At 50.5% G+C, this 27,108-nt stretch overlaps 1 protein-coding gene across 2 annotated transcripts; it reads left to right on the top strand.

Moving 5' to 3' along the window:
* Positions 1-27,108, top strand: Mpp3 (MAGUK p55 scaffold protein 3). 2 transcript variants are annotated; one of them, XR_015044954.1, is made up of 20 exons: positions 1-79; positions 1,086-1,210; positions 1,450-1,568; positions 1,796-1,873; positions 3,146-3,226; positions 3,470-3,607; positions 6,394-6,475; positions 8,446-8,531; positions 10,429-10,503; positions 13,646-13,842; positions 15,417-15,481; positions 16,980-17,000; positions 17,517-17,558; positions 18,535-18,699; positions 18,792-18,872; positions 21,550-21,643; positions 21,891-21,999; positions 24,655-24,777; positions 26,032-26,922; positions 27,006-27,098. XR_015044954.1 is itself a non-coding variant. In XM_021176921.2 (19 exons), the coding sequence occupies exons 2-19, from the start codon at positions 1,186-1,188 to the stop codon at positions 26,206-26,208; spliced, it is 1,758 nt and encodes a 585-aa protein (XP_021032580.1). In that variant the 5' UTR covers positions 1-79; positions 1,086-1,185; the 3' UTR covers positions 26,209-27,108. The 2 variants fall into 2 exon arrangements, 1 of the variants encoding a protein (XP_021032580.1); XM_021176921.2 differs by having other exon boundaries at positions 26,032-27,108.

Raw genomic sequence — 27,108 nt, forward strand, 5'->3', positions numbered from 1 at the left:
GAGGCGGAGCCAGCAGCGGCGGAGGCTGGTGGCTCCCGCGCGGCTCCGGGTCACCGATCCCAGATCCTGGCGCGACGAGGTAAGAAGCAGCGCGTGGCACACAAGGGACCTGGTGCGCGGCGGGGAGGGGGGGCTGAGCGGGGACCCGCCCCTCGGGTGCACCACTGCCTTGCGGCCCACCCTCCCCGGCGGGGCTCTGTTCCCAGCCCGCGGTCCCCTTCACTGCTCGGCGTCCGCGCGCATCCCGTGCGCCCCGCTCCTTCCCGCCGCTCTGCATCCCAGCTCCCCCCACCTCGGGGGTTTGCCCCCCCCCCCAGCTCCTCTGGGAAACCGGCTGGAGCCGGTAGTGTATGTTTGTGTGGGGAAGTCGGGGGCAGTCGGGGGCCGCAGCTGGAAGCCGCCGAGGGGTGAGCCCAGCGTGGGGGCGGGGGCCGGGTACCATTCTTCTGCCTTCGGTGTGACTGGTGCTCCACGCAGCGGGCTGGCTCCATGTCTGTCGAATGAATGAATCATGAGTCCTTGTCCCTCTCTGAAGGAGGACTTTTTTGAGGTCCACGTGCTACAGAGCACCTGGGGAGGGGAGTTCTTGATATAGGGTACCTGCTTCCGGTAGAACAGAAACTCCGCTCTCACTTCTTCTCGGTCTTCAGACTGGAGGCTCTCTTTAGGTTGGGGGCTGGAGGTGGGGTCTGCGTGGGAGCTCTTGCAGGCCTTAACCAGGTACTTGTTGAAGGGATATTGAGACTTGAGCAAGCACTCTTGGAAGGTACCAGCAGTAGAGAGGACAGAGCTTGTGGTCGAGAGCATACCGCACAAGCAGGGGGACTTTAGGCCAAGGTCAGTCTGGAAGAAGTGATCTGAGTACCTATTCTGGTTCAAAAGTTATTTAGGGATGCCAAGCCTCTGTTTCGTCATCAGTAAAATGGGTGCATTGGTGTTCATCCTTTAAGGTTTTCTGCATAGTCAGAAAAGAGCAGCATCTTTAGTGTATTGGGGGCGCCCAAAAAGTCTTGCTCCCTGCCCAACCTCCTCCCCAAAAAGTGACTGTTTCTCCCCCCCCCATCTTATTTCTTCTGTCCTCACAGAGGTCATAAGCAGATCCTGTTGATGTGTGTTCATTACTGAGAGATTCCTCTCCCACCCACACAAACTGTAGGGACAGCTGGGGACCTGCTGAGCACAGGCATGCCAGTACTGTCTGAAGACTCGGGTGAGTGTCCTTAACCTGGGCTGTAGCTGCGGGGTCTCCCGGGATTGGAGAAAACCAAACCATAAGCAGGACCAGTGCTGTAGCGGTTGCCTCTGACCCATCCGTTGCCGGCCCACCCGGCAGACCTGAGCCTGCAGGGTGAATGGTGTCAAGGCAGGATGGGAATGCTGTCTGCGAGACTTTTCAAGGACAGGAAGTCCCACTGTTACTAGACCTTGTTTCTCTGGCTTCTTCCTCAGGTTTGCATGAGACCCTGGCACTGCTTACCTCTCAGCTCAGGCCTGACTCCAACCACAGGGAGGAGATGGGCTTCCTGAGGGATGTCTTCAGTGAGAAGAGCCTCAGTTATTTAATGAAGGTGAACCCCCGCTGGCTCAGCATCCCCCCAACCCCCATCCCTAAGGGAGGCTCTTTCTGTGCCATCTCAGCCACTCCCCTGCCCCTGGAAGGTTTCTAACTCATTAGTCAGGGCTTTCCAAATATGCTGCTATGGAGAGGACCCAGCCTGTGGCCCTAGGTGTCACCACAACCCCGGGTGCTGTGTATGGTATTTAGGGTAAAAGCAGAAATCAAATGTCTTTGCAGATTCACGAGAAACTCCGCTATTATGAGAGGCAGAGTCCAACCCCAGTCCTCCACAGCGCCATGGCCCTTGCTGAGGATGTAAGTCCCAGATTTTAATGTTTTGACCTAAGGTGGCGCACAACCCGAAGCCCAGAAAAGGCTCTAACTCACCTTGTAACCACTGCCGGGCTGGGGACATCAGAGGTTGGGAGGCTGAGGATGAAGAGAGAGGTTGCTTCCCCCTTCTTCTCCCTTTAGTGTGTGTGTGTGTGTGTGTGTGTGTTTGTTGGCTGGATTCAAACCTGAAGCCTTGTACATGCTAGGTAGGTGTTGCATGGCTGAGCTGTAGTTCAGTCCTCTTTCATTCTAGTCTTTCCTGAACCATTTGGCATCAAGGAGGACCTTGTTAGCCTTAGCCTGGGCCAGGAGACATAGTGATTCCTGCTGACTGTGTGTTCTGGAGAAACCCTGTTCCCTCAGCTGTAAAATGAGAGCCTTGGATCCGATCAGCAGCTCCCCACCTGTTCCAAGAAATGGTGACATTTGTAGGTCAGATAGTGCCTTGTGTCTGGGCTTTGAGAGGCTGGCACGAAGTCCCGAATTCAAGGGACTCATGGCATGTCCCTGCTGACGGGCTCTGGTTTCTTGACTCCTCACAGACTGAGTCCTTGCGGGTTTTGGTTTAGCTGTCCTGGTTGCTGATTTAGATGGACTCCTATATAGATCACCTGATATCTGACTGGTTAGCTGGGTTCTTTCCCTGAGAGCCTCGGGCCAGAGGATGGCCCTGTGGTGGGTGGTATAGTCTGTGGCAGCCCCTGTACCTTGCTCCTTCCTCTACAGTGTGACATTTGGAGAGGGTTACATCACCCAAGTTCGACACTGCCAATTTTGCCTCTAGCTGTGTGACCTTAAAGAAGTCCACTCAACCTCTCAGCCCCAATTTTTTCATCCGTGGAATAGCCTAGAGTCAGAGGCACAGACTGTACAGCCAGACAAGGCTGGGTTTAAATTCTTGCTGTTCCTCTGTGAGCTTTGTGATCCTGGGTAAGATTTATAATCTCTCTGGGCCTCATCCTTAAATAGCAAAATTAAAGTGTTCACAGCATCGGCTTGTTGAGAAGACCCATATAAAGCCTCGTGTACAGTAGGTATACCCTCTGCACATCTGTGAGTGCATTCTGGTCCCTGGTTTGATTTCCCCAGAGCCTCCGCCAGTCTTGGAGTGGCCAGTGTAACATGTTTCTGGGTGCTATGGCCATTCCTGAGAGGATCCTTGTGTCCGAGGCCCAGGGAAGAGGGCTTTCCTCCCAGGGATTCCAGTAGGCACCCGCAAGGGGCACCTTAGCCGCCTGTCTCCTTCTCTTACAGGTGATGGAGGAGCTGCAGGCTGCCTCTGTGCACAGTGATGAGCGGGAGCTGCTGCAGCTGCTGTCCACCCCCCACCTCAGGGTAGTCACGCCACAGTCCTTGCCCACCCACGCAGCTGTGTCTCCTGGGACGGGGGTGGAGAGAGAGCTGGAGCCGGAGTCCTGAGGCGGATGCTTCTGTGTGAAGGATCCTGAGGGATGCCCCTGGGTGGGGAGGTGGCGTTTCTCAGGCAGGAGCTAGGAGCCCCTCTCTCCCCCTGCCCAGCCGAGGACCTCTAACTTTGGCGGGCATAGAGCTAGCCCTTTCCTCCGGCTTTCCTGACAGGCTGTGCTCATGGTCCATGACACGGTTGCCCAGAAGAACTTCGATCCTGTTCTGCCCCCTCTGCCTGATAACATCGATGAGGATTTTGAAGAGGAATCGGTGAAGATTGTTCGCTTGGTGAAGAATAAGGAGCCCCTGGTATGTGCCTTTTTCTCTCTACCCACATTCTTCGGCACCTCACCCCCCAACCCAGAAGACCCGGAAGGCTCCCTCCCCCGAGTTCCCAGTGAACGACAGCCACTTTGCCAGAACACCCTTTTCCTGAGTGGAAACAGTGTCTCTCAGTTATGGCTAAGCCATAACTGCAGCAAACAACCTGTGTGGCCGTTTAGGGTGACCTTGATCAAAGTTAACAGACTCTGTCCAAGGGCTAAATGTAGCCTACAGCTAAATTTTGTTGTTGTTGTTGTATGTGTGTGTGTATGTATATATATATATATGTATACATATATATGTGTGTGTATGTATATATATGTATATGTGTGTGTATATATACATGTATATATATATGTATACATATATATATATATATATATATATATTTTAATTATATGAGTACACTGTGGCTGTCTTCAAACACACCAAAAGAGGAATAGGATCTCATTACAGATGGTTGTGAGCCATCATGTGGTTGCTCGGAATTGAACTCAGGACCATCTGCAAGAGCAGTCAGTGCTCTTAACCACTGAGCCATCTCTCCAGCCCCCTGTTGTTGTTATTATTGTTGTTGTTGTTTTTTATTATACGTAAGTACACTATACTATCTGTACAGTAGCTATCTTCAGACACCCCAGAAGAGGGCATCAGATCTTACTACGGATGGTTGTGAGCCACCGTGTGGTTGCTGGGATTTGAACTCAAGACCTTCAGTAGAGCAGTCAGTGCTCTTAACTGCTGAGCCATCTCTCCAGTCCCCTGTTGTTGTTATTGTTGTTGTTGTTTTTTTTTCCGAGACAGGGTTTCTCTTTATAGCCCTGGCTGTCCTGGAACTCACTCTGTAGACCAGGCTGGCCTCGAACTCAGAAATCCGCCTGCCTCTGCCTCTGCCTCTGCCTCCTGAGTGCTGGGATTAAAGGCCTGCACCACCACGCCGGGCACCTGTTGTTTTTAAAAGCAAGGTTGTGCTTATTCCTTTGTCATGAAGAGCTGAGTGATTGCCCCACCAGGAAGCTTATAATGTCTACTCCGTCCTTTACAGACAAAGTTTGCCGCTCTAGTTCTGCGTACTGAGGCAGTGCAGGCACAGCCGCTCTCCTAGAGGCTAACAGATGAGGGCTGGTTTCACCTTGCTTTCAACGGCAATGGACTGGGCAGAGAGGGAGTTTATCAGATGGAAAGAAGTGGAGGCTGTCCAGAGAATTCAGTACTTGCCTCAGAGAACCTCAGAGCTGGCATTCTCTGGCTCCTGTTTCCCCCAGCTGCCCTGTGGTGGGTGAGCCATGTCTCCCAACAGATGAAGATGTCTCTGTTGCCTCTGCTTCCTCACCTGTGCCATGGAGTTGGCGTACAGCCTGAGATCCCCCCACCCCCACCCCCACCCCTGCCCCGTGCACTCACGGTGTTACGGGTTACGTTGGTCCAGAAAGGAGTATGTGATATACAATGATGTAGGGACTTTGGAGGCCAGGGGGCAAGTGGCCTCGGGTGGGCAGTGGGCAGCCTCTGTAGTTAGCAGAATGTATTTTCTGTGTTGACAACAACATGACCTCTGTAATGACAAACGCGAAATGTTTGCACGAATCATCAGTAACAAATGACAAACGTTCATTGGACACTCACTGTTTCCATGGGACATGCATTTCCCTTATAACAACCGTGCAACAACCTTTCAAGTTAAATGATCTCCCTCATCCTAGAGGAGCCAGGCTCAGAGAGCACAAGGGGACTCTAGCTGAGGCCACAGGATTTCTAGTCAGTGGCTGAGTTGGGTATCAGTCTTGGGGTGTCTCTACTTGGCTCTCCTCCCCCTCATCGCTGTGCTGATGTGGGACTGGAACGTACCTGGTACAGGAAATTGGGAGCTCATTAGTGCTTTTTTTATTTAAATCTGTGAAACCATCTCTTTGTGTTTCATGGGCCAAATCCTGGTCCTGATGCTCTGGAGGGGGCATAATTGGTTCCTGTTGGCAGTAACAGAAGGCCCAGGAACACTGGGACTGGCTCGAGGCAGGTTGAGAATTTGCTAGTACATACTGTCCTCATTATTAAATGTCTCTGCAAGTGACGAGGGCTGCGATGAGACAGGAAACACAGGGTTTAGCATCATCAAAAGCTCCCCCCGCAACCTCCGTTTCCATGAGGAGACCTTTGAAGATGCTTAGCTTCTCCGATACCCAGTTCTTCATGTATCATTTATTTATATAAAAATTTTAATTGCATTTATTTTGTTTGCGTGTGTGTTGCCACAGCACAAGCATGGCGACCAGAGGACAACTTGTGGGAATTGATTCTCTTCAGCAGTGTGGGTCCTGGGGATTTGAACTCAGACTTGGTGGGAGATGCATATATCCGTTGAGCCACCTCACTAGCTGTATTTAATTATTATTCTTTTTGAGATGGAGTCTCAAATAGCTCAGGCTAGCTTCAAACTCATTATGTAGCGGAGGGTGACCTTGAACTCTTAATTCTCCATTCTCTACTTCCTAAATGCTTGGGTTGCAGGCATGTGTGCCACCCCACCCAACGCAAGAGGCCTGATCCCTTGTGCAGAATGGATGATTGCATCGTATTTTGTAAACTCTAAAGTGTAGAGCTTTGCTTATCCCCCACCACCGCCCCTGCCATCCCCAGTCTTATGGTGTTCTTATCCTTGGGAAGGTCTCCATGGATTCACCTTCCGCTGTATCAGAGGGAGGAATGAAGAAGACTTTAAGTTGAATAGAGGCTGCCTTGCTAGAGCCTGCCTGCTCTTGTCTCTCATTCAGGGTGCCACCATCCGACGGGATGAGCATTCGGGGGCTGTTGTGGTGGCCAGGATCATGCGAGGGGGTGCGGCAGACCGGAGCGGTGAGTGGAGCCCGTGGAATGATGGGTGGCAGCCTGGCTGAGACATGGCTCTCTGTCCCCACCTCTAGGGTAACCTTTATGGGATTTGCTTTGCTTTGGGGATTTGTAGATGGGATTCTCAAGGTCCCAAGGTCAATTGGAATCTAATTGAAGCCTAATAGGCTTGGAGTTCTCGTGGGTGATCGGAAAAGAGCTCAGACACTTGGCAGAAGATTGTAACCCTTAAGCTCAGAGAGGGGCTTAGTTGGAGATCCAGGCTGGGCTGGGATAATCCTTGTCACCTGCAGTCACCTCATCACCTTGGGAAACTGCTGTGGACAGGAGTCTGGGTGGAGAACAAGTTGGTCATCATCAGTGCGTGGGAGGTCTGGTGGGCAGGCCTCTCAGTGGAGGGGGATTTCCCCTCAAGGTCTGGGGACCAAGACCTTACTTCCCAAACACTAATGAGCGTGTCGGTAACGTCTGATAGACTGATTCAGAGTTCTGCACTGCTAATGGTGCTGCTGCTGCTGGCCCAGTGCCTGCTCAGAGCAACAAAGAAAGGCCAAATTATGTCAGGACACTTGTCATTAAAGCAGAGGCTAAGTAGTGCTGCCTGTGGTGGCGCTTCCGCCTCGAGTCTCAGCTGCCTGGGAGAAGCAATTGCTCGGGAAGGATGATTTCTGGCATACAAGGGATTAAGACCAGCCTGGGCAACATTGCAAAGGCCTGTTAAAGGAGATAAAGCAGCTCGGGTGCACAGCTAAGATGGTAGGAGGCTTGTTGAGTTCCATCTGCAGCACTGCATAAAGCCACGCATGATGGTGCACACCTCAATCCCAGCACACAGTAGGTGGAGGTCGGAGGATTAGAAGTTCAGGTCATCCTCTGCTACAGAGTGGGTTTGAGATCAGCTAGGCCACCTGAGTTGATAGCTAGCTAGCTAGATGCTTTAGATAGGTAGGTAGGTAGATAGATAGATAGATAGATAGATAGATAGATAGATAGATAGATAGATAGATAGATAGATGCTTTAGATAGGTAGGTAGATAGATAGGTAGATAGATAGATAGATAGATAGATAGATAGATAGATAGATAGATAGATAGACAGATGCTTTAGATAGATAGATAGATGATAGATAGATAGATAGATAGATAGATAGATAGATAGATGATAGATAGGTAGATAGATAGATAGATAGATAGATAGATAGATAGATAGATGCTTTAGATAGGTAGGTAGGTAGATAGATAGATAGATACATACATACATACATACATACATACATGGGTAGATAGATGCATTCATACATGTACATACACACACACACACGTACTGATGCCTTTAAGGTTCTTTACTAAGACTTAAGAAGGGCATTCTTGGAGTGTGTCTCCAGATCAGGAGAGTCAAGAGATAGGGCGGGAAGATAGCTCAGTTGGTAAAGTGCTTGCCGCCCAAGCATGAAGCCCTGAGTTTGATCCCAGAACCCATGTAAAAACCTGAGTGTGCTCACACAGGCTTGTAATCCCAGTGCTAGGGAAGTGTTAGATCAGTGATCCCAGATCCCAGTAAAAGCCCCCATCTCAAAGAACAAGGTGGGTGGTGCCTGAGGTGTGCACACAAGTATACACACACGTGTACCCATATATCTGTATACCTGCATACACACACATGCACACACACACACACACACACACCAAGCAGAGATGTGGCAGAAGAAATGCAGCTTTCTATGCAGAGGCCCCTATGTGTGCTTGCAGGCTCTGTTACTCCTTGGGGTGTGTCTGCTTCAGGCACCTGGTAGGCGCCTGGCTCTCAGGTATACCCTGTACACGGGGACCTCCCAGACAATGGTTTGAATCCAATGCTGAATGTCAGCCTTTCCCATCTTTAGACCTGTGTCTGCCCTGCAATGACTTCTCAGAGGCACAACTCCAGGGTCAGGGCCGTTCTAGTGCTGAGCTGACCTGCATCTCCATGTCGCCTAGGTCTGGTCCACGTTGGCGATGAGCTCCGAGAGGTGAATGGGATCGCCGTCCTACACAAGCGTCCAGACGAGATCAGCCAAATTCTGGTCTGTATAGCATACCTGCAGGGAGGGAGGTCTTCAGAGACCCAGAGCAGGGGCTTCCCAGAGCCAGGGCAGACCTGTTTATATGAGACCCCTCCCCAGTTTATATGAGGATGGGGGCAGGCAAAATGGTTTCCAGTTTACCTTCCTCTCTCTCTCTCTCTCTCTCTGATCTCCTCTTTAGCATGCCCTTCCTCTTCCTTTACCTCAGCTCTTTTGCCTGGGAACCCTTCCAAGCCTTGGGTTTATCCTAGCCCAGCTGACTTTCAGTCTCCATCTAGGCAGTTTAGGGGAAGAAAGGGCTTTTCAACTTGTGCCTGGTTGTCGCTAGCATGGAAGAAGGGTAAAGTACTTTATAACAGTGAAAAGATTGGGGGGATAAAAACAAAAACATGTGATAGTCTGTTCTGGGGCAGATGAGACAACTTGTCGATCATGGCACGTGCCTCTGCACCTATGACAGGCTCATCCTTGGAGTCTCTCCCACTGATTTTGCTAACCTCTGATGGTTGTGGGGGTGGTGCAAACAGGATGGGCTCTAATGAGTCAGGCTGTCCTTCAGCGCCCTCATGGCGGGGGAGGGGGATACAGGTGCAGCTGACCCTTTGTGAGCACCCTGGGCTCTTGGTGGTGGACATCAAACCCCTCGTATTTAGAGTGAACGGCTTTGTCCTTAGGAGGGTAATCCTGGTCTTCCTCCTGGGCTCTGATACTGAGTTGCAGAGCTCTGAAGGGAAGAGAACTTCCTAGAAAGGTGGGAGTGGCCCAAGATTGGAGCCCTCTGGAGGAGTGGGACCAAGATGGAAGTACTAATCAGGCAGGACTAGGATAAGTAGGCTGAAGTGGGTTATTAAAATAGAGGGGCAGGAGAGATGGCTCAGTGGTTAAGAGTGTTGGCTCTTCTCCTAGAGGACCCAGGTTCAATTCCCAGCACCCACATGACAGCTGACAACTGTCTAACTTCAGTCCCAGGGGATCTGGTGCCCTCTTCTGACCTGCACAGGCAACAGACATAGAGATGGTGTATAGATAGACACGCAGGCAAAACTCTCATAGACATAAAAAATACATTAAAAAAATTTAAGGGAGCTAGAAAGGTGGCTCAGCAGTAAAGAAGAGCAGCACTGACTGCTCTTCCAGAGGACCTGAGTTCAAATCCCAGCAACTACATGGTTGCTCACAACCATCTGTAATGGGGTCAAATGCCCTCTTCTGGTGTGTCTGAAGACAGCTACAGTGTACTTGTATACATTAAATAAATACATCTTTTAAAAAATTTAAAGAGCCCAAAAAACATCAAGAAGGAGGGTCTTAGGACCCCTGAGGTCTGGAGCTATGGGGAGCTGGAGTTCAAGGTATGCCTGTCTTGAGTTCTGCCTAAAATCATCATCCTCTCTGTCCCAGGAAAAGGCAGTGTATTTATTTTCTTACTTGCTCCAGCCCTGTCAATATTAACTATCATAGGCTGATACTTGATATGTATATGATCTCTCTCTCTCTCTCTCTCTCTCTCTCTCTCTCTCTCTCTCTCCCTCCCTCTCTCCCCCCCACAGAGATATGATTTATTTTTATTTTATGTGCTTTGGTGTTTTGCCTATATGTATGTCTGCAAAGGTGTTGGGTCCCTGGAACTGTACTTACAGAGCTGCTATGTGGATGCTGGGAATTGAACTAAGGTCCTTTGGAAGAGCAGTCGGTGCTCTAAACGGCTGAGCCATCTCTCCAGCTGCAATAGTCAATTTCTTCCTAGCAAATTCCACCAGGGTGGAGGAGTGGAAGCTGCCAGTCTGCCTTTCATTCTGAACACCCATCTATTATTAGGCCTGGAAGAAAGGAAGCAAGACTGAAACTCGCAGACCTGGGCTGGAAAGCCATGGGCCTCTGTTCCCTCTCCCTTTAGGCCCAATCCCAGGGATCCATTACCCTGAAGATCATCCCTGCCACCCAGGAGGAAGACCGCTTCAAAGACAGCAAGGTATGGGGAGGTGGTCTCCCTGGAGCTTTCTCTGCTGGGGCAGGGTGGGTGTTCTGAACCTTGCCAGCCTTTGGGCAAAGTCATCGGAACGGCTTGTCACCTGTCTCCAGCCAAGGACTTTAATAGTCCTAAGTGACTCATTGTACCCTGCTGTTTGGAAACAGGATTCTACATGACGTGCTAACAAAATACAAGCTTACTGTAGTTGAAGTAGAAAATCTGGGCATGGAGAAGAGAAGGTGCCTGGTGACCTGGATTCCGGACTAGTGTAGTAGCTGCCATTAGCTTGGCTGTTTGCTGGGCCGACCTTTGTAGTGACCTCTGTGCTGGGCTCTCTGCCATAGGGTTCTGACTGGAAAGGGAGGCTGTCAGACAAGTGGTTCACTGCTGTGTGGCCTGTGATCTGAAAGGGTCTATAGAGCCAGGGCCATCTCAAAGGCATTTTGGATTGGGTGCTGAGGGTTGGAGGGAAGGTAAGGTTGGAGGTTCAGAGAGGCCAGGCCAAGGCGTCTGTTGGACAGGGGTTTGGAGGCCTGTGGTGGGAAGCACGTTTGGGGACATCTGAGACAGTAGGGCTCGAGGGTCAGGTGGGAGGGGTGTAGCTGGGGACGTGTATTCAGCTGTGAAGTGCTCGGCACTGTCCTTGGCTAGTGTGGGTGTCCCTGGCTGGCAGGAGGGAGGGTTTGAAGACAGATGATTTATTTGGTGGGAAGTGACCCCAGGCTGCGTGGGTAGGGAGGGGAGAGGGAGGGCAGGCAGTCTTACAGAGAGCATGCTACCCAGAAGTCACCACCCACCGAGGATGCCTAGTGCTTAATCCTGAACAGGCTTTCGGGATCAGAACGCGCATGTTGTTCTTCCCAGCCAAGAGCTGGGGAGATGTGTGCTTCAACTCCTACCAGGCCTGGGGAACTGTGTTCTTTTGTAGTTCCTGGCTGCTAGATTAGAGCCCAGCAGACTCAGCAGCCACAGGAAATAGGTCCTTAGGCAAAGGGCTGCAGGTGCTTAGCCATTGAAGTCAGCCAGCCAGCATTAAAGTGGTACACCCCTGGGGATGGGAGGACACCCCAAGGCCCCAGAGACAGCTGCATGGTGGTGAGAAGGCCTGTTTATTGGCTGTTTGGGGTCATGCATCACACTACGCATGTAGAGGTCGGGAGGGAAATCGCAAGGGTCAGTTTGCTCCTTTTACAATGTGGGTTTCAGAGATTGAACTCAGATTATCAGGTGTGGCAGCAAGAGCCCTTGCCTGCTGAGCCATCTGTCCTGCCTTGGGGAGCAGTTAGGGGCGTTCCTATTTGTGCCTCAGGGAAAGGATTGATCCAACCATGAATGTTTTCAGAAAGCTCTTGGTGTAGCCCCTGGAGGAAAGGGGAGTGGGTGGAAGCTGGGGGACAGGGAGGCACAGAGCGAGGCTGTTGTGGAAGCCCAGGTAGGAGATTATTAAGTCACAGAGGGGGAGCTGGAGAGATGGTTCAGCACTGACTGCTCTTCCAGAGGACCCTGGTTCAATTCCTAGCACCTACATGGCAGCTCACGCCCTCACATAGACATACATGCAGGCAAAGATACCTGTGGGTATGAAATAAAAGAACTAATTTTTTAAAAGAATCAGAGAATAGCGAGGATGGTGTCCATTTGATTTCATACTGAATTTGGACTTCAAGTCCAAAGGCTGAAGACTTCAAGTCTTAGGCATAAGGCAGAAAGGGAAACAGAAGGAGTTTTGTACTTTTCACTGGGGTGGAAGGGAGTGGGCCAACCCCAGCCTTGCCACCCTGTGCTGAATGCTTGAAAGAAGGCCTAGGACAGCTTCTGGCCCAGTGCAGACCTCAGGGCTTTATTGGTGAAGGACTCACTGGCCTCTTGTTTTGCAGCCAGTGAAGGAACAACCTCTCCACGACTGTTTCTTCCTAGCACCCTTGGATTAAATCCCAGGGCATCAGTGATATTGGCCCACAGGATCCTGTAGGCTTGATACAGGAAGAGAGTGTGGTACCCTGTCCCCTAGCCCAGTCCTCTTGACCCACTGCTCCATCTGGGAAGCCACCCAGTGCACTATAGTGTCTGTATCTGGGTGAGGGTACCTGTCCCTACCACAGAGGCCCGGGAAGTTCTTACTGCAGTCTAGCTTAATCTTTTGTTTGGGGCACACAAGAGACTCTCACACAGGTTATGTGTGAAGGTGGCTGACCCTGGATCTCTCTTTTATTTACCACCGAAATAATGGGCCTATGTGGTCTAGAACTAGAATCCGTGAAACCAATTGGTAGCACCTGGAGGCAAGAGAACCAGGGAACGGGAAACAGCTCCGTGTCCTGCCCTACCTTCCCTAGGGAGGAGACATAGCCAAGAACAAGGTGGACCAGGTGGAGCTGTCAAAACTGTAGGTGTCGGTTACCAACACAGGATGGATAGACAAGGTGGCCACAGTGGTTTGGTTGCCGTCTGAGCTCCTTCCTCCGAGGACCTCTGGAGTCCTTACTTGCTTAGATGCTGCCCTGAGTTCACCATGCAGTAAAGACGATAGCAGTTACAAATTGTGCCCGCCTTTGCCTTTTGCCTCCGGGATTATTTGTTAACTTAGTGTATGTAGTTAAGCAGGGCGGATCAGTTCCACAGGGAGATGCTTTGGTTGCACAGAGAAAGTCAGATGTGGGGATTGTCTGTACATTTTTTTTTCACGTTCATTTTAATTAATTGTGTGTGTGTGTGTGTGTGTGCATGTATGCATGCTCACATGCACTTGTGTGCACGCCACAGTGTACACATAGGGGCCAAGGGCTAGTTATAGGCCCTCCAGCGAAGGAAACTGGGGGCTCGAACTCAGGTAGTCAGCTTGAGACCGATGTGCCTTTGCCCCTGTTTGTTTGGTTTTGGTGTTGGGGCTGGGGCTGGAACCAGGGTCCCATACATGGTTAATGAGCACACTGTACCCCCGAGTAATGTCCCAGCTGCTCACTGCCCCATTACCCTGGATTTCCTGACTCAAATATCCCCCCCGAGGAGGAAGACCACTAAACAAACAAATGCCTTCTACTCTTGGGACCACATGTGTTTTCTCTCTGTGAATGGCCACTGACATTGTGTGGTCTATGCCCTTGTATAGAAGGGTCCCCTCACTGAAGCCCTTGCCGTCCAGGTATTCATGCGTGCCCTCTTCCACTATGACCCTCGGGAGGACCGTGCCATCCCCTGCCAGGAGGCTGGCCTGCCCTTCCAGCGGAGGCAGGTCCTGGAGGTGGTGAGCCAAGATGACCCCACCTGGTGGCAGGCCAAGAGAGTGGGCGACACCAACCTTCGAGCTGGCCTCATCCCATCTAAGCAATTCCAGGAGAGGTAGGCTTGGGGTACTACTGCAGAGGGGTGGCCGGCAGTCCTGGGTCTCTGCCACCTCTGTCTTGGGGGAGCCCACTGAGGTCAACAGCAGTTGTTCCTGTGTCTGTGTGTGGTTTCTGGCCCTATCGCCAGTGAGATGGACAGTTGACAAATAAAGGTGTGGTCATTTACCTTAGTTTTCACTGTTGGGGACTCTGAATCTAGAACCTGACTAGGCTAGCTCCCAGCTCCCAGCCCTCTGTTTCACTTTTTATTTTTGAGACAGGGTCTCACTAAGTTGCATAGGTTGGCCTTGAACTCATTCTGTAGTCCAAGCTAGCTTTGATTTGCAATCTTTCTGATTCAGCCTCCTTCCAGGGCTCCCATCAGGCCCCAGCTGCACGTTTGAATTAAGTTAATGTATACAGTTGTCCCTTAGTATACTCTAGGATTGCTTCTAGAACCTTCTAGATACCAAAATCAGTAGGTGCTGAAGGGCTTTGCGTAGCATGGTATTGCATTTGCATATATCTCCTCCATCCTCACATCCTCTTGTGGCCATGACTCTTCTCTGGATGATTTAGGATGCTCTAATGTGGCAGTTTGGTTGCCAGTGGTCCCCATAGGCTCATATATTTGAGTACTCGGTCTGCAGTTAGTGGAACTGTCTGGAAAGGATTAGAAGGTGTGGGCTTTTTGAAGGAGGTGTGTCACCAGGGGGTGGGCCGTGTGGTTTCAAAAGCCAACACCCTTCTAAATTAGTTTTCTCTGCCTTGTGCTTGTGGATTGAGATATGAGCCCCCAGCACTACTCCATCACCCTGCTTGCCACCATGATGGGCATAGACTTTAACCCTCTGGATTTGTGAGCCCCAAATTAAACTTTCTTCTATAAGTGGCCTTGGCCATAGCATCTTACCACAGTGATAAAAAAGTGACTAAGACACCCACTCAGTGTAAGTGCTGTGTGACAGATTGGCACACTCTGTTGTGTAGGAGTAAGGAGAAGAGAGTCAGTACACACTGGGTATAGGCACAGGTTGTTTGTTTGTTTGTTTGTTTGTTTTTCCCAAATATTTTCAAGCTGTAGCTGGCCAGGTCTGCAGATGTGGATGGAACTCATGGTCATAGGACCAATGCTACCTTATAAATAACAGAGCTTGTTAAGCATTCAGGAGATGGAGACTAGGAAGGCAGTATTGTCCAAAGTCTTGCCTGTGTCCAAAGAGCACAATGTATGTACCCCTGTGCTTTCTGTCTGTGTATGTGTGTGTGTTGCACACACACACAAAACTTTTTTAACTTGAGACTTTGACATTAGCGTTTCCCAAATTTACATAGTCCTCATTTATAATCTTAGTGGTTATGAAATATTTCATTAGGCATGTTCACTTGATCAAAAGCTGCCAGTACTTATAATTGTTTGTGCTCGTGTTATGTCTTTAAAAATTATTTTGTGTGTGTGTGTGTATGTGTGCACGCACACACGCATGCACATAGCCATAGGATTCAGGCTTTGATTTCCCCAAGTTTCCAGAAGGCTCCCTTCAGACAGTTCTCTGACCCAGTGGATGATGTCTGTTTGTGTCCCTGCAGGCGGCTGAGCTACCGGAGAACCACTGGCACCTTACCAAGCCCCCAGAACTTCAAAAAGCCCCCCTGTGAGTAACTGACAGGTGGGGAGGGGGAGGGGAGGGAAAAGAAGCTCACTGTTGAGTTGTTGGCGGGAGGGGCATCAGAGGCCCGGACTGAGCCTATAGACCTCCAGAAGAAGAAGATGAGAAGAGGCATGGGGGTGGGGGCATGGGAGGGGAGCTGTCCTAGAGAGGAACACTGGGATTTGTAGAGGGCGTGGTGGCACTGCACCAACCTGGTCTGCAAACCTCCTTGGGTGTCTGTGTTTAGAAGATGCTCCGCTTTGGTTAGCTTCCCAAGGAACTTGAATATTAAAATTGGCCGATGTGGAATGGGAATCAGGGGTGTCTTTGCATGGCCTTATGCATCCTAAGATAGCTATGATGCACCCCAACATAAAATTGGAAAACTCCTTAATCCATTATGATTTGTTTTGTTTTGGTTTTTGGTAACTCACTGTGTGGTTCTCAAGTATGAGCTTTGTAGATAATAGTTTGTCTTAATGTCATTCCAATGCATGTACCTCCCCCCAAACCTTGGGCCACAGACTGGACAGCCCTCTAGGGTCCAGGACAGTTCTGTCCAGTGTGGCTCAGAGAAGCCAAAAGGTTGGGTCTTTGTACCTCTCTGACATCTTTGGGAGGTTTCAACTGAGGGGACACTCATTGGACTTGAATTTGAAATCACACAACTCGCTTTCTAGGGCGTCCCGTGTAGTGTTTGAAGCATATTAAGGAGTTCTTTGCCGAGACAGAGTTAGCTGGGTGGCCAGCGGTTATCTGATATTCTTCTCTGTACAGTGCCTGGCCTTGAAAACAGGCTTGCCTGCTGCACTGCCTTCTCTTTGAATTTTTAAAAATTACTGGGTGGTAGTAGCAGGACCAGCCTCAGGGCCTCATACACACAAGGTGCTCTATGCTGAGACATAACCTCTGTCTTGCCTTGGGTCGACATAGCGCTGTGACGTGGGTAGGCTGGCATCCTCATTCCCCACGTGGGAACACGGAGGCTCGAGGGTGATCTTCCATGTTGGGTTTTAGAGGTCTTGTGAGCAGGTCTCAGATTAGTCGAGGGTCTCTCCCAGCACCGACCCTCTGTTACTGCTGGCTCATACCCGAGGGAGGGGCCTGCTCAGGCACCTGCATTTCCCAGGAAGGTCTTAAACTAGGAAAGGAGGAACCGTGTGGGACTGTTCTCTCCACTCCTTTGGCCATTGCCAACGGTTGTGTTTCCAGGCCCGCTGTTCACCGAGGAGGCTGCTAAGTAAATCAGCCAGGAGGCCACTTCTACTGACCATGCGCTAGCTCTCTCTGGCTGCTAATGAGCCGCACACAGGAAGACTAATTAGAGCAGGGCTGGGGGCTTAATAATGCACCACCGCTCAGATCATAGGCTTGTTGGAGCTGGGGAACGGGACATATGGAGATCTCCTCAGGCTGCTGAGGCTGTAGCCGCCTCTCAGCCGCAGGGTTTCCTGGTTCCCTGCACTAACGCTGTCCCATCTGTCTTTTATGCAAACTGCAGATGATCAGCCTTGTGACAAAGGTAGGCTTGGTGTTTGTCCCCCCGTGCACATGAATGATGCCCCTTTTCGGTGGAGCATCTGGGGCTGAGGGAGCTGGTTTTCCTCCTCACACCTGGCCCAGATGTGTGAGGTAGGAGTGGGCTTCAGAGCCGTAGGGCCCCTCCCCGTGTGTCTGGCTTTAAGGGAAGACGCTGGAACCCCAGGGCTAGGTAAGAGTCAGGAAACAGGAAGGCAGGGCTCAGGGTTGAGGCCTTCCATCTTATTCCCATGTCCAATCTAGAACCCAGAAAGACTAGGAGGGGGCGTCCTGGTCCAGCATCCCCACCCAGGGCTGGCAAAGCTGATGGGACCTAGGCTTGGAGAATGGAACAAACACAAGTACTGATCCCGTGACAGTCAAGAGATTGAATTCTCTAGAGCTTCCCCGGATGGTCATCCCAGAGGGCTCGCCTGGCTACCTAGGGGTCTGGGGCCCTTTGGGCTTGAGATGTACCCAGTGTGACTCACCCACCCACCCCTTTCTCTTTGGTTTCCAGAGACCTGTGACTGTGATGGGTACTTTAAAGGACATTATGTGGGTGAGTAGCAGGCTCTCTCTGGCATCCCTCCTAGCCCATGCACGGGCTCAGGCTCCAGAACCTGAGATCTAAGCCCCAGGAATCCATCAGGGCTGCCGAACTTTAGGGGAGGGGGTTCCTCTCCTTGCAAACAGTCAGCCAGCAGAAGGCTGCGTCCAACTCAGGCCCAGGCCCCACCCAGCTGCAGAGCTGGAGAGAGGCACAAAGCGCTGTGTTGACATTAATTTTATCTTCACCATCTTAATCGGAGTTTATTCAGTGTGAACCCCCACCCCCCAAACCCAGTGGTGGGGTTTCTGTTTCCCCCTTAAACATCACAGAAGACAGGCACATGTTTCACAGGGTTTATTACGATGTGATTTCAAGCTCACAGAATCAGAGAACTCCTAGATGGCCCTAAGAGACTTGGGGACATCGATGCTTCCTCATTTCCTTTTCTCCCTCCTGTCACATGGGCGTTAATGTACACATCCTGTCCCTTTATGCCTCGACGCCTCAGTCTGTACTTCCTAAGGACAAGGACATCCTGTGGCACGACTTCAGGATAGCAATCAAATCCTGGACATTTCCTTTGCATACAAGTCTATTGTCTTATATGTAGTTACTAAAACGTCGCCAGTTCTCTCAGTAACGTCCTTCAGGGGCATTTTCTCTGGTCTGGGATCCAGCCTGGAACAATCCACTTGTACGTTGAGCTCCCATTTTACAGATAAGCAAATTGAGGCTCAGGGAGATGAAGAGACTTAACCCAAGGTCAGTCACAGACCAAGGAAAACAGTGACCTTGAACCCCAGTCTTTGGATGTGGGGGCTGCTCTTTCTTTACATCAGCATCCTTCCCGAGTTGGCCATCCAGGGTAGGAGGCTGGGCAGCCAAGTTCCCAGCTAACTGGAGAAGGTCTTTATTGGGGGACCCCAGGACCAAAGCAACCTTATCCTTTCGCCACCTCCCAACTCCCCACCCCACCCCTCTACAGCTGGTCTTCGGAGAAGCTTCCGGCTGGGCTGCAGGGAGAGGCTGTGTGGCTCGCAGGAAGCAAAGGTCCCGACAGGAGCTGAGTCTCAGGTGCTGCTGACCTACGAGGAAGTGGCCAGGTACCAACACCAGCCTGGGGAGCGGCGCCGCCTGGTGGTTCTCATTGGTAGGTGACATCCTGAGTTTCTAGGTTGTCTAGGTTGTCTGGTTTCCTCAGGAGTTCCGAGAGGGACTGAGTCAACCTGCCCTCTGTTCCAGGGTCCCTGGGAGCCCACCTCCACGAGCTGAAGCAAAGGGTGGTGGCTGAGGACCCCCAGCAGTTTGCTGTTGCAGTTCCACGTAAGAGGGCTTGAGAGGGTGTGTGTGTGTGTGTGTGTGTGTGTGTGTGTGCTTGTCCATGCCTGTGCCCATGCCCCCATGAGTGTTTCCCAGAGACTGGATTCTTCATGCTCATCATGACCTTTTTGGTACTTTGGGTGTGAGAGTCCACCAGGCGTTATCTGCTATATGCGTATGGTGGGGGCCTGGGGATGATGGGAAGAGATCATTCTTACTGGCCCTCTGAGACCCTCTGAGATGGCTAGATCAATGCCTGCCTACTGTCTGGCTGGGGAGGGAGATGAGTCCAGAGCACACTGAGGCTGGATAGGAGCAGCACACAGATCCACAGCAGCCACAGAGCTAGTGACGGAAGGTATGGTCAGGTACTGCTGACATGGGAGGCATGGCTGTAGCGGGATGCTAAGTTGTCCAGGTGGCTCGGCACACTCCTTGGGGTTCTAATCCCCAAGGCGGTGGGATGCCAAGGACCAGTAGGTGTGAGTCCTGGTTTGGAGGAGAGAATAAGAGCCAGGTACTACGCTCTTATATGTTGAAACTTGGCTGCCCCTACTAGTCCCCCAGAGAAGAGGTACTGTCACCATCCCATACTGAGGAGGAAGACCCCAAGGCTCAGAGAAGGTAAGTAACTAGCCTAGCATCACACAGTGGGAAGAGGATGGAGCCCGGGCAGGTGACCCCAGGTCATTCTTTAGCGGAGGGCAACATGGCCACTTACCCTGTTCACCCCACCCACACTCCAACCCTGTCCTGTCTCTCACTGTGTGCCTTTCTTTATTCTCTGGCCCTTAGTGATACAGTGTGTATGTCTGGTGGCCACAGAGCAGGAACGCTGTTGTGGGGCAGGAATGATGTTTTCTAGAAAGTTCTGGGGAAGAACAGCTACAAAGCCTTTCTTATATCACATTGCTCTTCCTGGATCTTCATGGGCCAACAGCCTAGCCCATTGCCATCAGAATCATCTTCTAGAGCCTAGTCTGAAGAGACTTGTGGGAGGTAGAGGGACTGTGGAGGCCACTTGGAAGCAGCTCTGAGGACTTCTGGAGGTCCCAGCCTTTGGGTGTCAGGTAGATGAAGCAGGAAGTCAGGAATTGCTCACCCCACTTTTTTCAATGAGTGAGAGGCCTATACTCAGAATTCAAGCCTGCCTGTTTTCAGGGACCCACAGCAAGGAGAAGTCAGGGAGGGCTTCCCAGAGGCAGTGACTTTTATGTTGAGGTGTAAATAGAAGTCTTCCAGGTGGAGAAGAAAAGAAACATTTGCTATACAGGAGCAACACGTGCCAAGGGTCGAAGGTGTGACCCACAGTAGCTGTGCTAAGGACTGGGTACCTTAGTGTGGACAGTGAACCAGGAGATAAAGCTGCAGTAGAGGTTGGACAGATCAGGAGGCTCTTGTGGGCTCATGAGGATGTTTAACACCAAATCAACAGGGAAATAAAAGTCTGAAGCCACTGATATTGGAAAGGGCTCTTAGCTACTCTTTGGGGGATTGGCCCTGTGCCACATGGAAACAGGGTATCTTAGGGGCGGCCTCACAGCGACGCAATTCTTCCAAGTTCCTGTGCTTTTCGGGAAAAGCTACATGTTGCTCTCATTCTGTGAAAACCTGATTGGCCCAGACATGTGTCAGGGTTCCATTGTGGATATCAGTAAGGATGCTGCATTTTAGATGCATGTCTGAGAGCTGGTGCTGCCGGAACCCATCTGTTCAGTATGGTTTCTCTTCTCAATATGAGAATTAACTGCACAGAAAACGGACAGCCCAAGCCTGGGAGGTGGCTCAGCTGGGAGAGCGATCGTCCAGAAAGCAGGAGCGCCTGAGTCTGGTTCTCAGAGCTCACATTAAAACAGTGAGCAAGTCAGATGACCTTCGCTCTAGTGCTGGGGAGGCGGAGACAGGCTGGTACCCCCGGCACTCAAAGGCCAGCAGAATCGGTGAATTCCAGGCCAAGTGAGAGACCCTGGAAGGCACCTGGGGAATGACGGTTAAAATTGACCTCTGTCCTCCACATATGCAACTATGTAAGCATGGACATGCTTCTGCATTTGCATGCATGCATGTGCGCATGCGCACACACAAACACACACAGGTACAGCTTATAGCAGGGTCTAATGTAGTTGTGCCCTTTTGCTCTCAGATGAGAAGAATCCAAGCTAAAAGCGGGCACTAGAGACCTTTCCGTGATTATTTCAAAGCCCCAGCATCAAGAAGGCAGCCCAGTGGAGCAGCAAGACACCCGTGCTTGACACAGGACCATGAGATTGTCCCTGGCTCTGAATGGCTGCGGTTTTGGGTGCAAACCATGTCTGGGCCTTGGGTTCCCCAGATTCTTTGAGGTCTAGGGCTGAGCTCAGTTTGTAGAGGGCTTGCCTAGTGTGCTCAAAGCCCTGGCTTCAGTCCCCCACAGTGCATCGACAGAACATGATGGGGCACATCTATAACCCCAGCACTTGAGAGGTAGAGGCAGGAGAAGCAGAAGTTCAAGGTTGTCTTCAACTACTTAGTGAGTTTAAGGCCAGACTGGACTATTTGAGATCTTGTCTTCAAAAGGGGTGGAGGGGGCTTCTTTTACTGGGGACACGCGATGAGATTGAAGTTCTGATTTGTGCACAGATGTGACAAGGGCACAGGCTTGCTGCTCTTCCTAACCCAACAATCCCTCTTTCTTTAAAAGACACCACCAGGCCCCGGAAGAGCCACGAGAGAGAGGGAGTGGAGTACCATTTTGTCTCCAAGCAAGCGTTTGAGGCCGACGTACATCACAACAAGTGGGTTGGTTGCTTCATGAGCCAGCAGGCCCTCTGATAACCGAGTGTGTCTGTCACTGTCCAATATTATATCAATATTTGTATCAGTATTGTTCCAATCCTTGACCCCATGGGTCACGGGTGAGCTGGGAAGGATAGGGGGAGGAGGAAGTGAGAGAGAGGTCATATTGGGATGTCCCCTTTTCTGACCTTTGTGAAGATGGGGCTTCCCAGAAACTGAACTTGTTCCTCTTTGATGGTGTTTTAGGTTCCTGGAGCATGGCGAATATAAAGAGAATCTCTATGGCACCAGCCTGGAGGCCATTCAGGCTGTTATGGCTAAAAACAAAGTGTGTTTGGTGGATGTAGAACCAGAAGTGAGTTCCTGGGTCATCTGGGCATGCGAGTCTATGGAACCTGGGGGCTGGGGGTGGGGTACCCATTCTGTAGAACATGAGGTTGGTCTAAGGATGTTCTAGCTCAGAGCACTGATGTTACTAAGCATGCTTGACCCTCTCCGTGAGAACTGGATGAAATCTTTATTGCCGCAAACATGCCCTGCTAATCTCATGCATAGGATTAATTTGAGAGAGACCAAGGGACTCTTTGAGATCCAGGACAGTAACCCCTATATGAGACAGATCATACAATAGACTGGTAATCCAAGCATGGTGGCATATATAGTCCCAGAACTTGGGAGGCCGAGGCAAGCCGATTGTGGGTTTGAGGTCAGTCTAGGTTACAAAGTAGGTACATGTCTAAAAACGGGTGGGGGTAGGTTATGGAGGTGGCGTCGTGGTTCAGAGTGCTTGCTGACTTTCCAGAGGACCTGAGTTCGGTTCCTAGAACCCATGTCAAGTGGCTCACAACCACCTGCCACTCCAGTTCCAGGGGATTTGACGCCCTCTGCTGGACGCTGTAGACACTGCACTCAAATATGCACCTATCCACATGCAAGCACACACATTGGTGTAATTTTTAAAAAGTCTCTGGCGGCGGCGCTATTTGGCCAATTGTAACAGGACAGAAAATTATTAGTGTGTGTACCCAGGTAAGGCTGCTGCTGGTGCTCTCTGTTCTCGTCGGTCTCCTGCCTCTACAACTGGAACAAGTATATGGGGAGTGGGGATGGTGGCGGGAGGGGAAGAAAGGCTACAGACCAGCATCTTGAGATTGCTTTGCAGGGAAGAGTCGGGGAGCAGCTTGACCTGGGCAGAGCTTGAAAGCTAGTCCCAGCTCCCCACGGCTGGCATTCTGCCGGCTCCTCAGGGGTCTGGTCACCTTCTTAACCTTGTCTTTCAGAAAAATTCCCATGCTTTGAACTCAACACCAGGATATATATTTTTTTCCCCCTGCTACAGGAGCAGAGCTTTGATACTAGGGCATAAACTGTGAGCTTTCTTTGACCCGAATCGGCTTGAAACATTATTTCCAAAAGCACATTTTGCCTAGAAGTGAACACCTTGCTAATTTGGACTCCCTGAGGGTTGGTAGTTGAAAGTCACAGTCTAGGGGCTGGGGAGCTGGCCTAGCAGCTAAGACACACTGCTTTTGCAGAAGGCCAGAGCTCAGTTCCCTGCTTCCACACCGAGTCGCTCCCAGTGCCTTTAATTCCAATTCCAGAGGATCCATCACCCTGCTTTGGCCTCTTCAGGTGCCTATAATTATGTGCAAGTTCAAGTGTGTATAGTCATATGCACGCGCGCGCGCACACACACACATACACACACACACACACAGTAAAATAAATAGATTTTTTTCTAAAGCACTTGCTGCGTTTACAGAGAACCTAGGTTCACTTGCCAGCGCTACCTGGTGGCTCACAAGCCATCTGTAACTCCAGCTTGAGGGGATCCAACACCATCTCGGGCCTCCAAGGACACAAGGCTTGCACAGGCAAAACATTCATCCACATAAAAATAAAATCTTTTAAAGCAATCAAAATCCAAATTTCAAAGTTAAAAAAAAAACAAACCTTGTTTTATTGTTTTTATATGTATGTGTGTTTTGCCTGCCTATGTGTTTGAGAACTACTTGTATACAGCGCCTGTGGAGGCCTGAAGAGGGCATTGGAGCCCCTGGAACTGAACTTCGAGGCAAGTGTGAGGCAGCATGTGGGTGCTGGGAAATTGAAACTGGGTTCTCTGGAAGAGCAACCAATGCTCTTAAATGCTGAGTTCTCTCTCCAGCACCTCCAAGAGTTAGTTAGTTAGTTAGTTAGTTAGTTAGTTAGTTAGTTTATCTATTTTTGAGACAGGGTTTCTTTGTGTAGCCCTGGCTGCCTTGGAACTTGCTTTGTAGACCAAATTGGCCTTGAACTCAGAGATCTGGCTGTCTCCCAAGGGCTAAGATTAAAGGCATGCGCCACCACACTCATCCCCTTCAAAGATTTTCTTTTTAAAAGGTGATTTTATTGATTTTTGTGTGTGTATGCAAATATTGCATAGAAATTCGATAGCAGTGTTTACAAGTAGAGAACTTTACACTGCACAGACACTCTGTCAGCAGTGTGATTTGCATGTGGGAAAGAGGAAAGCCTACGTGTTTCCAGTCACCCCGTGGGTCATTGCTTCACTTACTTTGCAAACCTTCGCTTCTTTGACTCTCAGAAGGCGGCCTGTGGACCAGACCAGTCACACACAGTGTAGGCAGATTGATGGAGGATGACTGAAACACATGCATGCTGAGCTCAGGTGCCCTTGGCTCTGCTGTAGGCAGATAGATGCAAAGCCCAGATAGATACAAGCAGGAGGTTAATTGAACTCGAGAGTCCCAGCTAGGAGAGACTCTGAGGTGGGGCTCTGGACTATCCCTTTCTCTCAAGTAGCCGCCTCCTCAGAGGAGTTCAGTGTCCAACTCAAGGGTGAAAGAATTCAGTTAGATTTGCCCAGTGGAAGTCTGTCATCTGGGGACTGATGCTACCAGGACTGAAGTCATTGAGGGCAGGAGCCCAGTAGTACTGAACTTTTAGAATATGTGTGTTGTGATAAACAGGTTGCAAAATGCACATCATTTTCTGGAACATCTTTTAGGCACTAAGACACCTGAGGACCCCTGAGTTTAAGCCCTATGTTATATTTGTGAAGCCTGCAATTCAGGAGAGAAGGAAGACGCCGCCGGTGTCCCCAGACTCTGAGGACATAGCATCTTCACTTGTAAGTTCAAAGTTGATTGTTTCTCCTTTGAAGGAGCTGCACTTAGCTGACTCTGGGTGCTTCCAGGAAGAGGGACAGGGGCCAGAGCTTCTATGTGAGGCCATCTTTCCCTTCCTTCTACAAGACTTAGAAAAGAGGGTCACACGGCCATCTTTTCCAGGGAATGGGACCATGCCTTCTGATCCAAGAAGGGTGACTTTGCTTGACTCAGCCCCCACTACAACCTCATGTTACTGTCCTTCCTAAAAGGGAACTGAAGGCTGTCAGAGGCTCCCTATGTGAGTGGGACAGGATATGCCCGGCTGTTGAATTTCTGGGTCAAACCCAAGTGTTGTGTGTGTGTGCGTGTATGTGCAGACTGTATATGCAGGATATCTGTTTGTGTGTACACATATGTGAGGGTGGTAGTTAGAGGTTAGCTTTGGGTGTCTTCTACCAGGAGCGTGCATGCGTGGGTACATGCATGGGTATGTGTGTGCTTGCGTGCATGCATAGGCCGGGAATTGATGTCACGTGTTTTCCTCTATCAATTCTCCACCTTATTTTTGAGGCGGGGTCTCTCACTAAAGCTCAGGCTTGCCATTTTGGCTAGACTGCTGGCCAGCCAGCCCCTGGGGTTCACTATTTCTGCCCTACACTACTCTGCCCCCATATTGGAGCTGTAACATGCACACCCACCTAGCTTAAATATGGCTGCTGGGGATCCAACCTTGGGTCCACATCCTTGCACAGCAGGCAGACACTTTACCCTAATGAACCATCTTCTCAGCCCCTCTTTGTGATGTTAGCAGCCGATCCCAAGGCCTTACCACTAACCAATGCATCTCCATCTTCCCTGCCCCACCTTTTTTTTTTTTTTTTAATTCTTCATAGCCCAGGCTATGCTGCAACTCATGTTCCTCCTGCCTTAGCCTCCCAAGGGCTGGGATCACTGGAACGCACCACCACATCCAGCTTCATATCTCTTTGGAAATACTTCAGGCAGGCCAGGAATATAATGCTGACGTAGACACGCAGTTATAACCAGACATCCTGAGTCCATGGCTCTTGGCTCATAAATCTTTGGTGGCCATTTTGAGTTAGTGAGTGTGCATACTGCCATTGGTTTCTTTCCGTGTGGTATGCTGCTACCACACTCTACTCTCGTGTTCACCGTTAAGGTAATCCATGGGACACAGGCATCCGCCATTAAATAATGGCGGGTTCTGACAGGGGAGCATCCCCCAGACCACATGGTGTCTCTCTCCTTTGCAGGATGAACAGCAGCAAGAGATGGCCGCCTCTGCTGCCTTCATAGATCAGCACTATGGGCACCTGATAGACACTGTGCTCGTGAGGCAGGACCTGCAAGGGGCCTGCAGCCAGCTCAGAGCTGTCATAGAGACACTGAGCAAGGACACTTCCTGGGTACCCATCAGCTGGGTGAGGTAACTTCACCCCATAGCATCGGGTCTGAAGGGACCTTGAAGACCCTCGAGTCCAGCCTCCGTCATGTACCATCAAGGAATCTCAAGTGCAGAGAGGAACAGGACTTCCCACGAACCATCGCCACCGAGCATCAGTGAAAAGCCTTGCTCAGTGTTGGATTTCTGTCTGCTGTTTGCAACTGCAGCCCTTCACAAGCGGAGCTGAAAGGGGCAGTCCACAGAATAGCGTGTTGTTCATTAAAGTCTCGCAGGCAAGTTGGCCTTGATTCTTTGTACCAAAGCTACGTAGCCACTGTCTTTTGGGGGTGGTGGTGGTGAATTTGTATAGTGATTTACCGTGATGTTTCAGCTTTATAAATATGACACTTCACTGGTCCAGCTTTTTTTGGAAATTGTTTCACCCAAGAGGGTCTTCCATGCAACTGAAGACCTTCTTCTGGCTTGCAGCACTGAAATGTTTGGGTTGTTTTTGGTTTTTTGGTTTTGTTTTTTTGGGGGGTGGTGGTTAGTGCTTGCCTGGTGGTAGAGAAATTAGTTCCCTGCCTTTTCACTTGGTGTTGCGTACATGTTTTTTTCCTGCAAGACAGAGGCATACGTACTGGTCCACATGGCTCACTAGTCCAGTCTATAATGCAGCAGTGCCTTCGGGGACTCTTGAGGGATGTCAGGCTGCCTGTCCCCTTTCTGAAGACCCCCCATGCTCCTGATGCTCCTGAAAGTGAGTCCTTGATGTGAATGGATCTGTCCTTTGCGTGCAGCTGTCTCTTTACTGCCTCGGTTCCAAACTGTCTCTATTTTCAGACTGGGGCCCCTGGTGTGCTGGATTGTGGGAGTCAAATGACTGCCATCTGTCAAAGCTCCGTCTAAGCCACAATAAATCAGTCCTGTCAAAAGTGTATAGACT

The sequence above is a fragment of the Mus caroli genome, unplaced genomic scaffold, assembly GCF_978045245.1.
Source record: "Mus caroli unplaced genomic scaffold, Mus_caroli_1 scaffold_13, whole genome shotgun sequence".
Classification (NCBI taxonomy): domain Eukaryota; kingdom Metazoa; phylum Chordata; class Mammalia; order Rodentia; family Muridae; genus Mus; species Mus caroli.